The sequence below is a fragment of the Gopherus evgoodei genome, chromosome 6 (genome assembly GCF_007399415.2).
Source record: "Gopherus evgoodei ecotype Sinaloan lineage chromosome 6, rGopEvg1_v1.p, whole genome shotgun sequence".
Lineage (NCBI taxonomy): Eukaryota > Metazoa > Chordata > Testudines > Testudinidae > Gopherus > Gopherus evgoodei.
The window spans coordinates 137,112,118-137,134,367 of NC_044327.1; the positions used below are offsets into that span (position 1 = coordinate 137,112,118).

At 55.0% G+C, this 22,250-nt stretch overlaps 1 protein-coding gene across 4 annotated transcripts in view; it reads left to right on the plus strand.

Moving 5' to 3' along the window:
* The window catches only part of TLN1 (talin 1), a 196,109-nt gene that overhangs the window by 94,855 nt on the left and 79,004 nt on the right, over window positions 1–22,250 (plus strand). For 3 of the 4 annotated variants that reach the window (XM_030567039.1, XM_030567041.1, XM_030567040.1), the window contains exons 3-13: window positions 9,515–9,612; window positions 10,042–10,171; window positions 10,607–10,759; window positions 11,033–11,175; window positions 13,284–13,411; window positions 13,787–13,847; window positions 14,358–14,462; window positions 14,719–14,874; window positions 15,335–15,436; window positions 16,011–16,087; window positions 21,906–22,086. In XM_030567039.1, the coding sequence (XP_030422899.1) occupies window positions 9,515–9,612; window positions 10,042–10,171; window positions 10,607–10,759; window positions 11,033–11,175; window positions 13,284–13,411; window positions 13,787–13,847; window positions 14,358–14,462; window positions 14,719–14,874; window positions 15,335–15,436; window positions 16,011–16,087; window positions 21,906–22,086 (1,334 nt within the window). Of the gene's footprint in view, window positions 1–9,514; window positions 9,613–10,041; window positions 10,172–10,606; window positions 10,760–11,032; window positions 11,176–13,283; window positions 13,412–13,786; window positions 13,848–14,357; window positions 14,463–14,718; window positions 14,875–14,955; window positions 15,006–15,334; window positions 15,437–16,010; window positions 16,088–21,905; window positions 22,087–22,250 lie in introns of those variants that run through there. The other variant, XM_030567043.1, reaches the window with a different exon arrangement.

Here is a 22,250-nt window from a genome sequence, read left to right on the forward strand (position 1 = left end):
ATGAAGGAGTCAACCAGAGGGCTGGGTGTGTATGAGGGAGGTACAGGGCTCAGGACAGAAGCCTGGAGGGAGAGGTGCGGGGCTCAGGGCAGAGGGCTGGGTGTGTGTTTGGGGGGGGCGGGATGTCAGGGCTCAGGGGAGAGGGCTGGGTGACTGCCCCCCTGAGAACTCCCTGCCAACTCCCTGTCCCCCATCCCCTGACTACCCTGTCCTGGGACCCCTGCCCCCAAATGTTCCTCAGGACCCCACTCCCTATCTGAGCCTCCCTGCTCATCCCCTGACTGGACCATACCTCCTACCTGTCCCCAGACTGGCCCAACCCTTATCCACACCCCCGTCCCCAGCCAGACCCCTGGGACTCCCATGCCTATCCAACCACTCCTCGCCTCCTGACAGGACCCCCAGATCTCCCGACCTGTCCAATCCCCACCCCCACCCCTGCTCCCTGCCTGCCCCAACCCCTCTCCACACCCCTGCCCCTGACAGGACCCCCAGAACTCCTGACTCATACAACCCCCCCAGCTCCTTGTCCCCTGACTACCCCCTCCAGAGACCCCCAATCTTAACTGCCCCCCGCCCCCCAGGACCCTCCTTGTTCCCTAACCTCTATCCATCCCCCACCCCCTGACAGACCACAGGACTCCCATCCCCCATCCAACCCCCCCTGCTCCCTGACTGTCTCCTCCAGAGACCCCCCCTGCCCCTAACTACCACCACCCCTCTGGGATCCCATCCCCAATCCAACCCACCCTGCTCCCTGTCCCCTGACTGCCCCCACCCCTTATCCAACCCCCGCCCCAGCCCTGAATCGCTTACCATGAGGCTCCACGCAGAGCCAGACATGCCGCCCCGCAGGAGCACGCAGCCCCCCCCCTCAGAGTGCTGCACGTGCGGCGGCAGAGCTCCGGTTGAGCGGGGAGCGTCTTTGCCTCCCCGCAGAGCCAAACGCAGGGCGGCATGGCTCCAGGGGAGGGGCTGGCAGCTTGCCAGGGGGAGCGGAGGGCAGAGGAGAGCAGGCCAGGAATTTTAATGGCATGCTGGAGTCCCGGCAAGCCGCAGCGTGCCATTGAAAATCGGCTCGCATGCCATAGGTTGCCAACCCCGTTATAGATCAAGTCACCCCTTAACTTTCTCTTTGTTAAGCTAAGTAGATTGTGCTCCTTGAGTCTGTCACTACAAGGCAGGTTTTCCAATCCTTAAATCATTTTTGTGGCTCTTCTCTGAACCCTCTCAAATTTTTCAACATGCTTCTTAAATGGTGGACACCAGAACTGGACACAGGATTCCAGCAGTGGTCACGCCAGTGCTAAATACAGAGGTAAAATAACCTCTCTGCTCCTACTTGAGATTCCCCCATTTGTGCATCCAAGGATCGCATTAGGCCCTTTTGGCCAGTGTCGTTTCCATCACAACCCCAAAATCTTTTTTTGAGTCACGCTTCCCAGGGTAAAGGGCCCCATCATGTAAGCATGGCCTGCATGCTTTGTTTCTAGATGTATACATTTAGTAATATCAAGACACGTATTGTTTGCCTGTGCCCATCTTACCAAGTGATCTCGATTGCTTTGTGTTAGCGACCTGTCCTCTTCATTATTTACCACTCCCCCAATCTTTGTGATGTGATCTGCAATGTTTCTTAGTTAGGATTTTGTTTTCTTCCAGTCATTCATAAAAATATTCAATACTATAAGGCTAAGAACTGATCCATGTGGGACCCCATTAGAGAGACACCCATTTGATGATGATTCCATGTTTACAATTGCATTTTGAGACCTATCAGTTAGCCAGCTTTAAATCCATTTAAGTGTGCCATGCTAAGTTTATATTGGTCTAGAATTTTAATCAAAATGTTGTGGCACCTATTCAGATGCCTTCCAGAAATGTATTACATCAACACTATTACCTTTATCGACCAAAATTGTAGTTACATAAAAAAGATGATTACTTTGGCAAGATCGGTTTTCTATAAACCCATGTGGATTGGCATTCATTGTTATATTCCTTTAATTTTTTATTAATGAGTCTCATATCAGCTACTTCATTATCTTGCCTGAGACTGATGTCAGACTAACAGCCCTATAATTACCCATGTCATCCCAGTTACCCTTAGAGACTTCCTGAACTTCCCCTGTGTTCCAAGACTTATTGAAAAATCAACATTAATGGTCCAGCGAGCTCCACAGCCAGCTCCTTTAATACTCTTGGATGCAAGTTCTCCAGACCTGCTGATTTAAAGAAGTCAGCTAACTTTAGCAGGTGCTGTTTAACGTCCTTGTGAGATACTAGTGCAGTGGAAAGAGTGTTTTCATATTATATGACCATATCGTTTTTTACCAAATACAAACAGAAACATTTATTGAACACTTCTGCCTTTCCTGCATTGCTAGTATTGATAATTCTGCCATTTCCATCTAGTAATGGATCAATACCATTGTCAGGGATGTTTTTGTTCAGAAATTTTTTAAAAAATCCTTCTTACTGTCCTTAACTCTGCCAGCCATAGATTTCTCCTCATGTCCCTTTGCTTCCCTTACCAATGTTCTTATCACTTACATTTCCTGGGAACCCTGGGACTGTGCGTTTCCTCAATCCAGAGACCCTGCTTTCTTTCCCTCCAGTAACGGACCCCTCTTCTAATGGAAGTGTTTTTGACTCTGTGTTAACCCCGCCTGCCTTTCCAAGCCTCATGCCCTGAGGCTGAAGGAGACCTTACCATGCCCTGATAAATGGGGGAAGGGGTAAGCCCCTTAGCGAAGCAGCTGCCTTGAGCAGTGTACCGCAAGGTGCCCAATCACCCCTCTAGTGGTGTACCATCTGTCTGGGGCTCCCATGAGTCTCTTGACGTGCCCCGGCTTGTCACACATGCAGCACATTACCCCGGGACTTCACGCTTCTCGGCCTCAAACTGTTTCTCCTCAATCCTTGGTTCGGCGTTATCAGCCACTGTGGTCTCTGGTATCTGAGACCCAGTGTCCTTCGTAGCCCAGCCCTCCCAGGTGCCAGCTAGTAATCCTCATTGTCTCTGACAGCCACGGGCAGACCTGCCCACAGTACCCGCCCCCAGTTGGTGGGACCATCTGACTCCTTTTCCTTTCCTGTGTGCAATGGCTGAGCTTGTCTGGTTGCTGTCATGGTGGCCGGGCTTTCCGCCCAGCCGGGGTTGTCATTGCTCCATGTGCCGATCTGGGATGTCAGCCATCTTGCACTGCAGACAGTTGTAAGCATCGCTCTGCGTTGTCATCGCCTTGATGGGCGTGGCTCTTGGGTCCCACTCCTAGAACATGTTGTAACAGTGAACACTCCCTGCTGAAGGGCTCCCTGGCATCCAGTGTGGAACCAGAGTCACATCTCTGCCTCAGTTTCCCCTAGTGGACTTTTAGTAAGCTCACTGAGGCTTGTGCACAATGAACAATGTATACAAGGGCTCTAGTTTATTGAATCAAGTGCCAGACATGGTAGGGAAATACGCCTGCTCTTTCTGCTGTCAGTCCCCAGGCTTCTCCGCTCCCTGGGCTCTGCAGTCCTCCCCTGTGGCCTCAGGAGAGCCTGGAGAGCTCTGTAGTGCTGTCCTCTGAAACATCCCGTCTGTGTGCTGGGGCTGTTCTTTTCCCCAGGAGCCCCTGGGAGTAGCTGCTTACCTAGATCCTCATAGTTTCCTTACCCTATTCTAGGCTCCGGCCTAAACCATCCTAACTCTTTTTGAGGCCCAGTGTTCCTGAGCTGGCTGCCAGCTACTTAAGCAATCAGCCATCCACAGGTGGATCTGGCTTGGCTTGTTCTCCTTAGCAGAGCCTGACACAGGTGCTTGCCCCTTCAGAGGGCCACCCCAGGACAGGGCTTTGCTCCTGCTGAGGCTGATAATTTGACCTGGCCCTAACCCTGCAATTCCTCGAGGTGCCCCTGCCCAGTTCACAGAACCATGAGGTTAGGAGGGGCCACCAGGGTCATGTAATCCAACCCTTGGACAAGGTACAGGATTTGTTGTATCTAAACCACCCCAGACAGACGGCTCCAGCCTCCTTTTGAAAACTTCCAGCAAAGGAGCTTCCACAACCTCTGTAGGCGTCTGTTCCATTGTCCTACTGCTGTAGTTTGAGCCCACTGCCTCTTGTCCTGCCCCCTTTCTCCGTCTTTCTTATGGCAGCCTTTTAACTGTCTGCAGACCCTGTCATGTCCTCCTTAATCTCCTCTTTTCCAAACTAAACATACCCAGTTCCTTCAGCCTTTGCTCATACGGCTGCATTCCATCACTTTGATCATCTTTGTTCCTGGCCTCTGGATAGTTTCCAGTTTCCCTACATCCTTTCTATACAGTGGTGACCAAAACTGGACACACAACTCTAGCCTAGCAGCACCGAATAGAGCGATACTATCACTTCCTGTGCCTTGCATGCTGTGACTCTGTTAATGCAGTCTGAAACTTCATTTGCTCTTTTTTGCAACAGCATCACATTGCTGACTCATGTTGAGGTTGTGATCCACCACAGCTCCCACATCCTTCTCAGCAGTGCCGCCCCAAGCCAGCTTTATCCCATTCTGTATTTGCACACTTGGTTTCTCTTCCCTAAGTGTAGCACCTTAATTTGTCTCTGCTGAATTTCATTGTGTTGTCTGTAGCCCACTTCTCCAGTTAGTCAAGATCCCTCTGAATTTTAGCTCTATCCTCCTAAGTGTTGGCAACCCGCCCTAGCTTTGTGTCATCTGAGAATTTGATCAAGATACTCTCTCTTCCTACATTCAGGTCATTAATAAAGATGTTAAACACTAGACCCAGAACAGATCCCTGTGGAATCCCACTTGAGGCCTCCTGACATCATTCCATTAGTAGCTAATCTTTGTTTGTGGTTGTTTAACCAATTATGTATCCACATAATCGCAGTTCTGTTGAGCCTGCATTTCTCCAGCTTCGCTATCAGAATGTCACCGGAGACTGTGTCAAAAGCCTTGCTGAAGTCCAGGTATACTATGTCCACTGCATTCTCTCAGCCACCAACCCAGTTACTCTCTCAAAGCAGGAATCAAGCTGGTTTGGCAGGATGTGTTCTAGGTAAATCCAGGCTGGCTGCTGGTGATCACCCTCCATCCTGCCGGTATTCGCAACTGAATGTTTTAGACATGGCTCTAGTATCGAGGTCAGGCTGACTGGTCTGTTGTTCCCTGGCTCCTCCTTTTCCCCTACATCAGCCCTTCTCCAGGCTTTCAGGACCTCTCCTGTCAGCCACGAGCTTGTAAATATCGTTGTCAGTGGCTCTGAGAGTTCTTCAGCTAATTTGTCCAGTACCCTGAGGTGAATAGCATCCGGCCCTGCTGATTTGAATTCACTCAGATTGGTCAGAAGAGCTGACATGTTCTTTACTTGGCCTGATCTGCATCCTTTCCCCTTTATTGTCTGTGATAACTTTGCTAGTCGTCTGGTCACCTGTTATTTTTTGTGAGAGGACTGAAGCAAAGTAGGCATTGAGCAGCTCTGCCTTCCTCTTATCTACCATTACCTGCTCATCTTCTCCCCTAAGCAGTGCACCCACACCCTCTGTGAGTGTTCTTTTTTGTCTGACAGGTTTGAAGAACCCTCCCCTTCCTGTTGTCTCTAACATTCCTTGCTTTGTAACTCATTCTATTGCTCACACTTTCTCATTTCCCTTTAGCTGGTGCACAGGCCACATGATTCCTGTCCGGTTAATTTTGAGAATAAGATTTTGCCACAATCCGGGTTTGTTACCGCTTTCCTGGTGCTATCTCTTTCCTGGCCAGTCTTTCCTGGCTGTGTATTCCTAGGTAGTTCCGGTTTCTGGTACGGGAAGAGAAATCACAGGCCATTGTGCCTTAATTATGCTGTCATTTCGGGTTCCCTGCCACCTTCCCCCTGGTGGGTTTTATTACCGCCTCCCAGTGCAGGGTACTCACTAGATTTCTGAATTCCCTGGCATTTGTTCCCCTGCAATCTGAGCCCTTTGTGCAGCGGCGTTCTGAGATGGTCTATTCCTCGCTGTGTTTAATTCAGTCAGTTTGGGGTCAAAGTGCCCAGCTTCCCTCTCGCTGTCCTCCTCTCAGGCAGCTCCTTGCTACCCATAGTCAAGGCTCGTCCTGGCTGAGCTCCTTGTGCTCTGCAGTTACTGCGTTTTCTTCTGTGGAGTTTTCTTTGAGAAAATAGATGAAGACAAGACAGATCCTGGTAACTTTCATGCCATTTGGGATCCTGTCAGAGGAACAATGCAACAGCCACTAGACTAGATGAGCAAAGTGCTGATGCCTCAGGAACTCCTGATATTGACGGAGAGCAATTGAGGAGATCATAGAATATCAGGGTTGGAAGGGACCTCAGGAGGTCATATAGTCCCACCCCCTGCTCAAAGCAGGACCAATCCCCAACTAAATCATCCCAGCCAGGGCTTTGTCAAGCCTGACCTTAAAAACCTCTAAGGAAGGAGATTCCACCACCTCCCTAGGGAACCCATTCCAGTGCTTCACCACCCTCCTAGTGAAAAAGTTTTTCCTAATATCCAATCTAAACGTCCCCACTGCAACTTGAGACCATTGCTCCTTCTTCTGTCATCTGCTGCCATTGAGACCAGCTTAGCTCCATCCTCTGTGGAACCCCCCCTTCAGGTAGTTGAAAGCAGCTATCAAATCCCGCCTCATTCTTTTCTTCTGCAGATTAAACAATCCCAGTTTCCTCAGCCTCTCCTCATAAGTCATGTGCTCCAGCCCCCAATCTTTTTTTTTTGCCCTCTGCTGGACTTTTTCCAATTTTTCCACATCCTTTTTGTAGCGTGGGGCCCAAAACTGGACACAGAACTCCAGATGAGGCCTCACCAATGTTGAATAGAGGGGAATGATCACGTCCCTCAATCTGCTAGCAGTGCCCCTAATTATACAACCCAAAATGCCGTTAGCCTTCTCTGCAACAAGGGCACACTGTCGACTCATATCCAGCTTCTCGTCCACTGTAACCCCTAGGTTCTTTTCTGCAGCACTGCTGCCTAGTCACTCATTCCCTAGTCTGTAGCAGTGAATGGGATTCCTCCATCCTAAGTGCAGGACTCTGCACTTATCCTTCTTGAATTTCCTCAGATTTCTTTTGGCCCAATCCTCTAATTTATCTAGGTCCCTCTGTATCCTATCCCTACCCTCCAGCGTATCTACCACTCCTCCCAGTTTAGAGTCATCTGCAAACTTGCTGCAGTCCACTTCATCGTCCAGATCATTAATGAAGATATTGAACAAAATCAGCCCCAGAACTGACTCTTGGGGCACTCCACTTGATACTGGCTGCCAACTAGACATGGAGCCATTGATCACTACCTGTGGAGCCCGATGATCTAGCCAGCTTTTTACCCACCTTATTGTCCATTCATCCAGCCCATACTTCTTTAACTTGCCAGCAAGAATACTGTGGGAGACCGTATCAAAAGCTTTGCTAAAGTCAAGGAATAACACGTCCACTGCTTTCCCCTCATCCACAGAGCCAGTTATCTCCTCATAGAAGGCAATTAGGTTAGTCAGGCATGACTTACCCTTGGTGAATCCATGCTGACTGTTCCTGATCACTTTCCTCTCCTCTAAGTGCTTCAGAATTGATTCCTTGAGGACCTGCTCCATGATTTTCCCAGGGACTGAGGTGAGGCTGACTGGCCTGTAGTTCCCTGGATCCTCCTCCTTCCCTTTTTTAAAGATGGGCACTACAGTAGCCTTTTTCCAGTCATCCAGGACTTCCCCCGATCACCATGAGTTTTCAAAGATAATGGCCAATGGCTCTGCAATCACATCCGCCAACTCCTTTAGCCCCTCGGATGCAGCATATCCGGCCCCATGGCCTTGTGCTCATCCAGCTTTTCTAAATAGTCCTTAACCTGTTCTTTCTCCACAGAGAGCTGCTCACCTTCTCCCCATGCTGTGCTGCCCAGTGCAGCAGTCTGGGAGCTGACCTTGTTTGTGAAGACAGAGGCAAAAAAAATCATTGAGTGCATTAGCTTTTTCCACATCCTCTGACACTAGGTTGCCTCCCTCATTCAGTAAGGGTCCCACACTTTCCTTGACTTTCTTCTTGTTGCTAACATACCTGAAGAAACCCTTCTTGTTACTCTTAACATCTCTTGCTAGCTGCAACTCCAAGTGTGATTTGGCCTCCTGATTTCACTCCTGCATGCCTGAGCAATATTTTTATCCTCCTCCCTGGTCATTTGTCCAATCTTCCCCTTCTTGTAAGCTTCTTTTTTGTGTTTAAGATCAGCAAGGATTTCACTGTTAAGCCAAGCTGGTCGCCTGCCATATTTACTATTCTTTCTACACATCAGGATGGTTTGTTCCTGCAACCCCAGTAAGGATTCTTTAAAATACAGCCAGCGATCCTGGACTCCTTGCCCCCTCATGTTATTCTCCCAGGGGATCCCGCCCATCAGTTCCCTGAGGGAGTCAAAGTCTGCTTTTCTGAAGTCCAGGGTCCATATTCTGCTGCTCTCCTTTCCTCCTTGTGTCAGGATCCTGAACTCGACCATCTCATGGTCACTGCCTCCCAGGTTCCCATCCACTTTTGCTTCCCCTACTAATTCTTCCCGGTTTCTGAGCAGCAGGTCAAGAAGAGCACTGCCCTTAGTTGGTTCTTCCAGCACGTGCACCAGGAAATTGTCCCCTACACTTTCCAAAAACTTCCTGGATTGTCTGTGCATTGCTGTATTGCTCTCCCAGCAGATATCAGGGTGTTTGAAGTCTCCCATGAGAACCAGGGCCTGCTCTCTAGTAACTTCTGCTAGTTGCTGGAAGAAAGCCTCATCCCCCTGGTCTGGTGCTTATAGCAGACTCCCACCACGACATCACCCTTGTTGCTTAGGGTTAGGGTAAACTTAATTCAGAGACTCTGTATAATCGGCTACCAGCAGCCAAAGCTAGAGCAGGGAAGCCGGGCAATTCACTAATGCAGAGTTCATCCGTCCTTGACACAGAACTCGGTGAGAGGGAGATGCTGTGTGTGGGACTTGTGTGCTAGTCGAAGGGGGGTCCTGCTCTCTCTCCCACAACGGGCTGTGCAGTGAAGGAAGCTCTCTCCACGTCTGCACACCTTCAAAACTCAGTTCAAGTTTTTATCTCTATTCGTAATGGTTGTGGGTCTGGCTGCCTCCCCTCTTCCCTCCATTCCCTGGACACCTCCGCACACACCTTATTCTCCATCTCTCTGAGCCGTGTAGCTGCATGTTAGACATTCAGGTGGGAGGCTCCAAACTCTACACAATTCCACCCTTCTGCTTCTCCTCACCCTGTCCCCCTCGGCCTCCCCGCTCCTTTACCTCCCCGTCTCTTCTCTGCTGTCGCCCTCCTCTGCCCCCCAGAACAGCCTCTCCATCCATCCCTGCACCTCTGTAATGCAACGTTCTGTTAGGAGAGATGTGCACTGGGGGAGACTCTGCTCTTGGGGCCAGGACCCTGGACTGGCTGGGCCAGGGAGCTGAGGGGCCCATGCTGGGAGAATGGGGACCCAGGATCATGGGCCTGTGCTGGGAGAGTCTGCTCTGTTTTTCAGCCAGTGATTTTGGGCTGTTCCTTTCGGATGAGGACCCGAAGAAGGGGATTTGGCTGGAAGCTGGGAAGGCTCTGGACTACTACATGCTCCGCAATGGGGTAAGTGCCCAGTCCCTGCCCCTGAGTCCCCATACATCCTTCCCCAAGCTCTGGACTGTGACGTGCCCTGCAGTGCAGTACGTGCCTCTATTGCCCCCAGCCCCAGTGCAAGGTTTTTAGAGGTTTTTAAGGCCTGGCTTGCCAAAGCCCTGGCTGGAATGATTTAGGTGGGAATTGGTCCTGCTTTGAGCAGGGGGTTGGACTAGATACCTCCTGAGGTCTGTCCAACCCTGATAGTCTATGATTCTATGCTCTGCCGTGCCCGGTGCAGCCTGCTCCATAGCCCTGGGTACTCCCTCCCATCTCCCGGGCATGGCTGTTCCTCAGGGGTGAGCGGGGTTCCCTGGTACAGAGGGGAGGGCATGGTGATCACATGCCCCTGCAGGCGTGCCCGGACGCTGGCGCTAACACTGAGCACCTGCACTATAGGACACCATGGAGTACAAGAAGAAGCAACGACCGCTCAAGATTCGCATGCTGGATGGGACAGTTAAAACAGTCATGGTGGACGACTCCAAAACAGTCACGGACATACTCATGACAATCTGTGCTCGGATTGGTAAGGGACGGAGCACCGCCCAGGCCAGAGCCAGGGGCAGGATGGGAGGGTGCGATGTCTTGCTTGGGGAGGTGAAAAGGGATGAGGCGATGTTGCCTGGCTGTCAGGGGATAAGAGGATGGGGAGGGTGCATTGCCTGGCATAGGGAGAGGATGGGAAGGGGGCGCTGTCTGGCCTGGGGGGGCACAGGGGCAAGAGGTTGGGGAGGGGGCATTGCTTGGCTGTGGGGGGTCGAGGAGAGTGGGCGGCAGTGCCTGCATGCAGGTAGGGGGTGCTGTTCTTCAGGGGCACTGCCCAGGCAGGGGGTGTTTGTATTCCATAGGGCGTATTGCAGGGATGCTGAACTGGACAGGGGGAGCTCTGTGTTCTTGGGGGCTCCCCAGCCTGTGGCTGCCAGGCTGGCTGTGACGGGCACTGCGCTGTCTGCCCCTGCAGGCATCACCAATCATGATGAGTACTCCCTGGTGCGGGAGATGATGGAGGAGAAGAAGGAGGAGATCACCGGCACGCTCAAGAAGGACAAGACCCTGCTGCGGGATGAGAAGAAGATGGAGAAACTCAAGCAGAAGTTGCACACGGACGATGAGTGTACGGACCTGCCCTGTGCTGGGGGCAGGAGGGCTGGGGCCAGCCTGCACTGCGGGCAGCGAGTGGGCAAGTGGGCGCCATGGGGGGAGGTCAGTCCCGGGGGTGGCCAGCGCTGTGGATGGAGGGAGGTGGCGGTGGGAGTGCGGGGGTCACCCCTGCATAGTCTCTCAGTGCCTTGGGTCAGTCGGTCTGTTCCTCCCAGCCTCATGCCCTGGGCTGGGACTAGCTGTGGGGCCGGCGTATGACCCTGCTCACATTCTGTGTTCTCGGCAGTGAACTGGCTGGATCACGGGCGAACACTGCGTGAGCAAGGCATCGACGACAACGAGACGCTTCTGCTGCGACGCAAGTTCTTCTACTCCGACCAGAACGTGGACTCCAGGGACCCTGTGCAGCTCAACCTGCTCTACGTGCAGGTACCCGCCCCCCAGCCTGTTACCTGCCACCAAAGCTTAGCTAGTGACCCGTTCCCCGCTCCCCAGGCCGTGCTGGTCCTCTTCAGCCTCAGCCCTGGTGTCCTGGCCACGATGCTCTGGGGCTTTGCAGTATGGATTGCACGCTGTTACCAGGTGCAGGGCAGCTCTCCGTGGCTGGGAGCCGGCACTCTGCTGGCCCATTGCTCTCCATGTCCGCTAACGGGAGACTAAGAAGGACTTGGCTTAGTTTGGAACAAGAAAGGCCCTGTCTACGTTAGCATTTATGTCAGCAAAAGTCACGTCACTCAGCATGTGAAAAACAGCCCCTCGGGTGCCCAGCGCTCGCTCGATGGGAGACGCTCTCACCCGACACAGCTACCACCACTCAGGGGGGGTGGTTTTATGATGTCACAGGGACAGCGGCTACACAAGCAACCTGACAGCAGCACAGCTGCATCGGTACTGCTGTGCCACTCTCAGCTTGCCAGTGTAGACGTGGCCTGAGTCTGGGCGTTAGGCCCAGCTCTCCCCCCGCAGGGATGGTTCAGCAGGTGACCTGAGGAGGCTGAGGGGTCCCCGTCATTGCAGAGTTTTAGGAGCGGACTGGACAAACCCTGTCAGGGGTGGCTTGGTATTAGTTAGTCCTGTTGCAGCACAGTGGGCTGGACTGGCTGAGCTCTCGGGGCTCCTTCCTGCCCTGCTGTGCTCCAGGGGCCCCAGCGCAGCTTCCTGCTCCCTTCTAACCCTTTCCCTGGGGAACTAGCAGTGTCTGGGCTTGGGGGGCGGCGGCTCAGGCTGCTGCCCTGTGCGCATGGGCGATGGGCTGCCCTGGTCTGGCACCTCCTGTCCCTTAGGAGCTGCCACTTCTTAGCCCCAAGGAGAAGTGTTTTGAGCAGCTAGTAATGCATCTCCCCCCTCCCCCCATACACGCTGTGTAAGACCAGGCCCCAGCCAGCTCCTGGACCTGACTTGCCTCCTCTCCCCCGGCAAAACAGCTTAGCCTCAAGTCAGCAAACAGTCATCTTCAGAGAGTGCCGGGCAGGAACAGCTCCACAATGGTCTCAGCACGTCATGTTAAGCCAGAGTGCGGGAACTTCTCCTCCAGCCAGTGTGCAGTTCCCTTCCCCTCTCTTTTCTCCGCCCCCCAGCCAGTGTGTGGCTCCCCTCCCTCCCCCTGCAGCCAGCATGCGACCCCCATCTCCTCTCCTTCCTCCCCACCCCCCCCACCAGCGTGAGACCCCATCCCTTCTCCTTCCTCCTCAGCCAGTGTGTGACCCTCCTCCTTCCTCCCCACCCCACAGCCAGTGTGTAGCTCCCCTCCCTCCCCCTGCAGCCAGCATGCGACCCCCATCTCCTCTCCTTCCTCCCTGCCCCCCCCCCACCAGCGTGAGACCCCATCCCTTCTCCTTCCTCCTCAGCCAGTGTGTGACCCTCCTCCTTCCTCCCCACCCCCCAGCCAGTGTGTGGCTCCCCTCCCTCCCCCTGCAGCCAGCCTGCGACCCCCATCTCCTCTCCTTCCTCCCCACCCCCCCCACCAGCGTGAGACCCCATCCCTTCTCCTTCCTCCTCAGCCAGTGTGTGACCCTCCTCCTTCCCCCCCACCCCCCAGCCAGTGTGTGGCTCCCCTCCCTCCCCCTGCAGCCAGCATGCGACCCCCATCTCCTCTCCTTCCTCCCCACCCCCCAGCCAGTGTGCGATCCCTGTCCCCTCCCCAGCCAGTGTGTGGCTCCCCTCCCTCCCCCTGCAGCCAGCATGCGACCCCCATCTCCTCTCCTTCCTCCCCACCCCCCCCACCAGCGTGAGACCCCATCCCTTCTCCTTCCTCCTCAGCCAGTGTGTGACCCTCCTCCTTCCTCCCCACCCCCCAGCCAGTGTGTGGCTCCCCTCCCTCCCCCTGCAGCCAGCATGCGACCCCCATCTCCTCTCCTTCCTCCCCATCCCCCAGCCAGTGTGCGATCCCTGTCCCCTCCCCAGCCAGTGTGTGACCCCCACCCCCTCTTCTTCCTTCCCACCCCCCAGCCAGCGTGTGACCACACACACCCGGTCAGTGTGTGGCTCCCCATCCCCCCATCCCAGTGCCCCAGACTCACCCTTCTCCTCTCCCACAGGCTCGTGATGACATCCTGAATGGCTCCCACCCTGTTTCCTTCGACAAGGCCTGCGAGTTTGCTGGGTTCCAGTGTCAGATCCAGTTTGGATCCCACAATGAGCAGAAGCACAAGCCAGGCTTTCTGGAGTAAGGGTCCCAAAGAACCCTACAGAGGCGCCCCCCAGCAGCCCCTGCCCCCCAGTGCGGCACTTGGCTCAGCGCTACTGTGAGGGCGGAGCTCCCGGCCTGCTCCCTGCCGCACCCGTTCCAGGGAGCCCTCTGGGTACCTCTGCAGTGTGGAGGGGTCTGCTTCGGAGATGAGGGTCCTGACGGAGCCCTGAGCTCCGGCCTCTCCCATGTCCGCCCTGCCCCAAGGACTCACTCCCTGCTCATGCCCTGCCTGGGGCTCCTGCGGGGGCTGATGCCAGGACTTGGCACTGGGGCTTATCCAGGGCACGTGCTGGGGGTCGGCAGGCCTGTGCCAGGCTCTGCCAGTAACAGCTGGTTCTGCTTTCCCTGTAGCCTGAAGGACTTCCTGCCCAAGGAGTACATCAAGCAGAAAGGCGAGCGCAAGATCTTCATGGTGAGTGTGCCGGGGTGGGGCAGGCCGCTGCCTGGGCCTGGCCTGGGATCTGTTCGCCTGGCCTGTGCACAGCCAGGTGTTGGCCTCTCCCAAGGCTGCAGGACCCATGCCCAGGAGAGGAGGCAGGAGCCTGGGGCGGCTACTCAATGGGGCATTCGGTCATTTGGTGTGCGGCTGTGGCTGGGATGGAGGCCTGGTAGTTCCTGGGAGAGCCCATAGCGAGGAGGGGCAGGGGCAGAGGCAGGGGATACACCGGCTGTGGGAGAGGCTGCATAGCGGTTCAGGCTGATGAGCACAGCTGCTTTGAGGGAAGGTTCATGGAGGGCTGGCGGAAGGCAAGGTGGGAGAGAACAGGACAAGGGTGGTGGCTGGCAGGGCCCAGTGAGGTCCTGGTTGCTGGGAGGGCCATGACGGGGTGGCCAGGAGCAGGGGAAGGAGGGGGTACAACAGGCAGGGTGGGGCACCCTGGAGGGAGCCATGGTGGTGGGGTTATCGGCTCTGCTCTCTCAGGCTCACAAGAACTGCGGCAACATGAGTGAGATTGAGGCCAAAGTTCGCTACGTGAAACTCGCCCGCTCCCTGAAAACCTATGGCGTCTCCTTCTTCCTGGTCAAGGTGAGCCAGCGTGCCCCGGCCTCCTGTCCCTTCCACCCCTCCAGCTATCAGTGTCCATGCGACCCCCCCCCATCACTCCTCCCCTCCGCTCTGCTCACGTGTTCTCTCCTCTCCTTCATCACTGGAGCATCATCCAGCGGAGTGGGGCCCGTGGGGCTACACCCTCGCTGATGGGACATTGCCCTGCCGGTGGAGCTGGGCCCTGGAGGTGCCTTTGCTTTGGGGCAGCTGTAACCCTTCCCTGTCCTGGTGCTAGGAGAAGATGAAGGGAAAAAACAAACTAGTGCCGCGGCTGCTGGGGATCACCAAAGAGTGTGTGATGCGTGTGGACGAGAAAACCAAGGAGGTGATTCAGGAGTGGAACCTCACCAACATCAAACGCTGGGCTGCCTCGCCCAAGAGCTTCACCCTGGTAAGGGCCTGTCCCCCAGCACCTTCCAGCCTGCCCCCCAGTGCCTCCGGCCTTCCCCTGCCTCCAGCCTGCCATATCCAGACCACAGCAGCCTCTGGGGCTGGGCTGCCTCACCCAAGAGCTTCACCCTGGTAAGGACCTGTCCCCCAGCACCCTTCCCCACTGACTCTCCTGTTCCACCACTGCCTCCAGCCTGCCCCTCCTTTACCACACCAGCCTCTTGTGCTGGAGAGTGTCTGCCAAGAGCTTCCCCTGAGAAAGACCTGGACTCTTGCCCTTCCCCAACATCTCTGGCCAAGCTGTGCCTCCCACACCTCTCTGTGCCTTCTGGGTCCCTGCCCCCCATGCACATGCGTCCTGTCTCGGGGACAGAGCAGTATCTTTGGCATGGAGCTAAGGTGCAAGCCGGGCAGGGCAGCAGGTGCCGGCTCCGGTGCTGCCCAGTGTCCTGTTGCTGTAGGATTTCGGGGATTACCAGGATGGGTACTACTCAGTGCAGACGACGGAGGGGGAGCAGATCGCCCAGCTTATTGCTGGCTACATTGACATCATCCTGAAAAAGGTGAGCCTGTGCAGGAGGGGTCGCAGGGGCTGGGGGTCACGCAGGGGGTGGGGCTGTGCGGGGGAGGGGTCACAGGGCAGAGCGTGGCCAGCAGGGGGCAGTGCTGCCATGGGGGCCTACAGCTGTACAGGCTGCGCTGAACTACCAAGGGGTGGGTCCCGTCCTGCTGTGATTCTGCCCATGGGCTGGAAGGAGTCACATTGCTACAGGGAGCAGAGAGGGTGGGTGGGGGCCGAGGTCAGGCCAGCCGGGGGGTAGCATGGAGGTGCCCAGTTTAGAGCCCAGGAGTCAGGAATAGCAGAGTTGTGGCTGCTCCCCCCCCACCAGCGGCTGCTGCATGGGACCAAGCAGGGATGGCAGGAGCTTCCCCTGCACCTCCCCCTCCCCCTGCAGTCACAGGGGTGATCCCAGCATCTTCCTGGCCCCTCTCAACCCTGCCCCCGGCAGGGCTCGGCTCCTGGCCTAGCCCCAGGGGCACTGGAAGCCATCCTGGGCCGTGTCCCCGCACCCTCCTCTAGGGGACTCCCCTGGGGTTGATGCTGACTAATGGACTCTCTCTCTCTCTGTCCCACAGAAAAAGAGCAAAGACCACTTTGGGCTGGAGGGGGATGAAGAGTCCACCATGCTGGAAGACTCTGTGTCCCCAAAGAAGTATGGCTCAGGGCAGCCGGCGGGGAGGGTTCCAGGGAGGGAGAGCTGAGTCCCTCGGTGGCTGGGGTTAGAGCACTGAACGGACAGATGTGTGGGCTGCTGGACAGTGAGTGTGAGCGGGGCTCTCCTGGCCGAGCTCACTGTGCTGCATGTGAGGGCTGCCAGCTCCTCCAGCTGTGGGGAGCGAGACAGGGCAATGCCCCCCCGCGGAGTTGCCATTACCGGCCTGACATCAGTCCTGGGCAAGGTAATGGAGCGGCTGGTACGGGACTCGAGTACTAAGGAGTTAAGGGAGGGTCACAGCTCCTGTCTGACTAACTCGACATCTTGTTCCGATGAGGTTATGAGCCTGCATGGCAAAAGTGACAGCGTTGATGAGATGCCCTTAGACTCCCATAGGGCGCTATTCTTGGTGCTACATGACATTTTGATTTAAAAAACCGAGAGCAATACAAAGTTAACACGGCTAACATTCAATGGACTAAAAACTGGCTGGTAGATCTCAAAATCTTCATCGAGCAGGTGTGTTTCTAGTGAGTCTCAAAGGGATCAGGGCTTTGCCCTAAGCTCGTTCACGTTTTTACCAATGACCTGCAACAAAACATTGAATCATCTCAGATAAAGTTTGCAGATGTCACAAAGTGGGGGGAGCAGTAAATAACCTAGAGGAGAGGTCACTCATACAGCGCGATCCAGATCGCTTGGTAAGCTGAGCACAAGCAAACAGCATGGGTTTTAATACAGCTAAATGTAAATGTGTACTGTCATGGACCCACAGGACTGGTGCTATGGCCTGGCTTTGGAACAGTCTCTAGGAGGAACCCGTCAATGGGCCAGACCCCCGAGGGTCTCACTCTTCCTCCAGAGTCAGCCATGCGGCTTCACCACCTCCTTAGGCTGGACCTCTGGGCCTGCAGCCCCCCTGCTTCACCCTGTGAGCTCTGGTTAGTGAGTCCCACTGAGATAAACCCTGATGGAGACTTGTCCACTCCACAGGGAGTAATGCACCTTCCCCAGCATCTGCAGTAACTCTCACCCAGCGCTGCCAGAACAATCGGGTCTGTCAGTCACCTGGACACAGCACAGGGAGCCCTTAGGGTAGCCCAGAGAACTGATGGTTGGAACATCCTCCAGTCTGGCCAGCCCAGAGCCCACCCAAGCTGTAGGGAGCTCATTTCTTTTGACCTCCTTTGTCAGACTCCAGGTGAGAGTCCCGGCTCCTGCCTGCTGTGATTCCCCCACCTCATTCCTCCCCAGTCCTTTGTTCTCCAGCTGGAGAACGGTGCTCAGCCTCCCAGCTGAGCTACCCAGATCCCTTGGTAAGCTGAGAGGCAGGAGAATCCCAGTCCCTGGGGAGCATTGGGTGCTAGGTGTCAATGTCTGAGCGATTGGATTTGCCATTGTCTTCTCAGATGCTGCATTGATATGGGGACCAGGCCCAGACAGCTTGGCAACAACCACACGTGTCCTCAGCCTGTTCTGAGAGCAAACAGCCCTTTTCCACCCACGGAGGAACAATGCAGCACACAGGGGAAGCTGAGGCACAAACAGGACTCATAAAAATGTTACAGAATATTCCCACTTTGTCATATATACATCTAGGAACAAAGACCATAGTCACGCTCATAAGATAGGGGACGGGGGTCCTGGGAAGCAGGGACTCTGAAAAAGATTTGAGGGTCTTGGTGGATAATTAGCTGAACATGAGCTTCCAGTGTGACACTGTGGCCAGAAGAGCTAATGCGACCCTGGGATGCGTAACCTGGGAAATCTCACCTAGGAGCAGCGAGGTTATTGTACCTCTGCATTGGGCACTAGCACGACTGTGCGGAAATGCTGTGTTCAGTTCTGTGTCCACAATCCAAGGAAGAGGTTGATAACTTGGAGAGTGTTTACGGAAGAGCCACAGAAATGATTTAAGGATTAGAAACCTGCCGTATAGCGATAGACTCAGAGCTCAGTCTACTTAGCTTAAAGAGAAGGGTAAAGGGTGACTTGATCCCAGGCTATAAGTACCTGTCTGCGAACAAACATTCTTGAGTGCTTGCTCATGTCGATTCCATTCTGGGTGCGTGCAACCATGTGCAGCGCTGTCGGAGATTTTTGCCTTAGCGGTATCCGTAGGATCAGCTGTGGCACCCTCTTGAGTGCTGCGCTCATTCGCTGGTATATCAGGCGCCGCCGGGTCTCCGCCCTCTCAGGTCCTCCTTACCCGTGGTTGGTAGTTAACAACTCTTTACAACCCATTTTCTATCTTTGTGTGTGGTTTGTTGGTATTTAGTTAGCCATTAAGTTAAGTGCTAGGTTAGTTAGAGTCTTGGCTGGAACTTTGCCCCGGTGTGGGGCATCCGCTGCCTCTTGCTCCCGCTTTGAAGTATGCTTCTCATGCAGCAGGCTGATGCTGATCAGTGACCCCCACAATAGCTGTTTGAACTGTTGGGGGCATCCCATAGAGAGGACAAGTGCAGTATCTGTAAGAACTTTCATCCTAGAACCCAGAAGGAGCGGGATATCTGCTTGAGGGCCCTCCTCATGGAGGCTGTGCTTCGTCCTGCATTGGAGCCCTCCCGCTCGGACTCCACTCCCTACCTCTGCATCGGTGTGGAGCGCTCCATCCGACACTGTTCCCTCTCACCGGTGCCTAAGAAGCGGCGAAAGAAGAGCTCCCCAGCACCAGAGGGGAAGAGGGCTTTGGGCAAAGGGCTGATGTCAGGCCCGCTCTGCACCTTCACGGGGATACCGCTGCTGCCCGAGCCCAGCAAGGGATCCGCCTCTGACTGCTGGGAGTGGCAGGGGACCCTGGCTTCTCTTACGCCTTTGCTACTCGAGATGGCCATGGGAAGTAAAGAAGCAGCAGAGCGGCCAGCACCGCAGACATCACATCAGGCACTGGACTCGGCTAAGACCCCAACATCCCAGGGCATGTCGGTCCTGGGACTACCCTCTAGGGCAACGGAGCATTCTCAGTCCCCGGACTGCAGGTGTAGATCCCCATCGCCCCACCTAGGACTGCGGCACCATGACCTTGGTCTCCAGTCATAAGACCCAGGTCCTCGACACCATGTTCTCCCGCTACAAGGCATGGGACATTGAAGTCGAGGCAGCAGTCCCTATGCCCTCGGTAACGGCAGTTTCCTGCCAGAGATCGCCATGGCGCAGGTCAGCATCACCTAGGCGGTCTCCCAGCCATAGGTCCCCACTGGGCATGATCGTTCCAGTTCACGGCACCAGTCTCTGCCTCCCCAGTACTGCTTGTCAAGCAGGCATGGATCCTCACCCTCTTCTCACCAGTCAGCGACGAGGATCAAGTCGGCAGACTCAGGCCTCCATGGCAGTGGTCTGAGTCAGAGCAGGATTTCAGTCCCTTGCTGAGGAAGGGTGAATCACCGCCGACCGCACAGCATCTGTGGCAGCAGTGTGGCAGTAGAGGCAGTGGCCCGCACAGTGGCCGTACTGGAATCTGTGGGGCGTGCTCCCGCTATTCCTTCCTGGCCACCTCGGACAAACTGCCCCGGCACCAAAGTTGGAACATGGTGCCGAATCTGATGCGGGGGCAGCAGAGCAGGCTCCAACACCTAAGGAGCCGTCCTTAGAGAGGGAAGAGTAACCCGGCCCTCCGCCTGTGGTGCAGTTGTTGTCGTTGTCTCCAGACGAAGTGGTGACGGGCCCCTCCCAAATGGGCAGCCACCCCAACAAATTCAAGGAGCACCAGGCCCTCCTTAAAAGGGTGGCTACCAATTTGATCCTGGAAACTGAGGAGCTAGTGGAGGAGTTGGAGGACCTCTTTAATGTTATACCCTCCACCAGCCCAGCTTGGGTCACGCTGCCTGTCTACCCAGGGGTCCTTAAGATTACGAAGTCGCTGTGGCAGACCCCCCTCTTCCATTCTACATACTACGCCCCTGCAAAGGGATTTGAATATCCATACACACCTCCTCCAGCAGGGTCGTTGGTTGTGTTCGCTGTCAATGAGAGGGACAGGCAGGGTCAGGTGAGTGGCACACCAGAAAACAAAGACTCCAAGAGACTGGACTTGTTTTGCAGGAAAATTTATTCAACGTCCAACCTGCACTTTTGGATATCTAACTCCCGGCCCTGTTAGGCAGGTACAATTTTAATCTGTGGGACTCTATCAGCAAGTTCAAGGAGGCCTCCCACAGAACCAAGCCCAGGAGTTTGCTGCCTTGATGGACGAGGGCAAAACAGTAATGAGAGGTGACCTCCAGATGGCCTGGGACACAACAGACTCGGTGGCCAGAGTTGGCACTTCTGCGGTGGTGATGGGGCGCAGCTCCTGGTTATAGTCCTCTGGATTATCCCAGGAGATTCAGGTCACCATTCAGGACCTCCCATTTGAGGGGGTGGGGCTCTTCGAGCTCACAGACACACGGCTCCATGGCCTTAAAGACTCCTGGGTCACCCTCTGTTCCTTGGGCCTGCACACTCCTCCCTAGTCCAGGAAGCCATTCTGTCCTCCGCCTCCTCCACTCCTGCAGTGTAAGTCCTGGGGGACTTCGCGGCTGAGACCCTACAGGAGAAAGGACAGAGACAAGGGGGTCTAAGCAGCGACACCCGTCATCTTCCCGTTCATCTTCCCAGTATGGCCCTTCCAGAGACCTAGAAAGCCAGGAACAGGCATTTTGAGGATGTGCTCGAGGACAGCGCCCCAGTCACATCCCAGGATCCACCCTCCCACTCTTTCCTCAACTGTCCACACCCTTTCTGGTCGTCCTGGTTGTGGCTGAACTTGGACTATTGGGTGCTCAACATAATATCTTCAGGTTACCCCCTGCAGTTCATGGATGAAAGGTCATCCAGTGTCAGCTCAAAGAATTTTTTCTTGGATCACTGCCTGAATTCACTACTGCTACGATCAGACGAAGGTGCCCCTTGTAGTGTTTGTAGCCACCCACTCAATCAGGGCACAGGCCTCATCGGCAGCTTTCCTAGCTCAAGTGCCAATCCAGGACATCTGTAGGACAGCCACCTGGTCATCCATCCACACGTTCATGTTCCGTTATGCACTTCCCCCAGCAGGCCCAGGATGATGCTGGCTTCAGTAGAGCAGTATGGCAAGCCGCTAGCTGTGAACTCCAAGCCCACCTCCAAGGATACTGCTTGTGAGTCACCTAGAATGGAATCGACATGAGCAAGCACTCAAAGAAGAAAAAACGGTTCCTAACTTTCGTAACTGTTGTTCTTCAAGTTGTGTTGCTCATGTCCATTCCATGACCCGCCCTCCTGCCCCTCTGTTGGAGTCGCCAGTAAGAAAGAACTGAGAGGGCGTAGAGCCAGCGGCGCCCAATATAACAATGCATGAGCGTGGCACTCCGGGGCACCACAGCCGGCCCTATGGATACCACTAAGGTAGAAATCTCCAACAGCCACGCACATGGGCGTATGCACACCTAGAATGGAATCAACATGAGCAACGCATCTCGAAGAACAACAGTTATGGAGAGGTAGGTAACCGCTTTTGTAAGAGTTGGCTCTTCAGTCTAGCAGAGGAAGACGTAACTCGGTCCAGTGGCTGAGAGTTGAAGCCAGACACATTCAGGGTAGAACAAAGGTGTAAACGTTTGAGGGAAGGCCATTAGCTATTGGAGCCATCTACGAAGGGTTGCGCTGGGTTCTCCATCCCTGACAATACTGAAAGCGATGGGATATTTCTCTGAAAGACCTGCTCTAGCTCAGACTCGGTCTCTGGCCTGTGCTGTGCCGAGGGTGAGACCTGCCGAGCACCATGGTCCTTCTGGGCCTTGGAATCCTTGAACCCCTGAGAGCTGAGCTGTAGCCGGTGGTGCTGATTCTCTTGCAGGTCAACTGTTCTGCAGCAGCAGTTTAACCGCGTGGGCAAGGTGGAGCATGGCTCAGTAGCCCTGCCAGCCATCATGCGCTCAGGGGCCGGCGGGCCAGAGAACTTCCAGGTTGGCACAATGCCACAGGCACAGCAGCAGATCACCAGTGGCCAGATGCACCGAGGGCACATGCCCCCCCTGGTAAGAGCTGCTTCTGCCACAGACAGCCGGCTCTGCCCGCCTTTGGCTGAGTCGTGGGGAACGTGTGGGGATGGGCCTTTCTCCCCTGGGCTGGGTGTCCGTCACACCAAGTTAACTGGCACGCTGCCCTGTGCGTTCTCACAGACCTCCCCAGTGCAGACCCC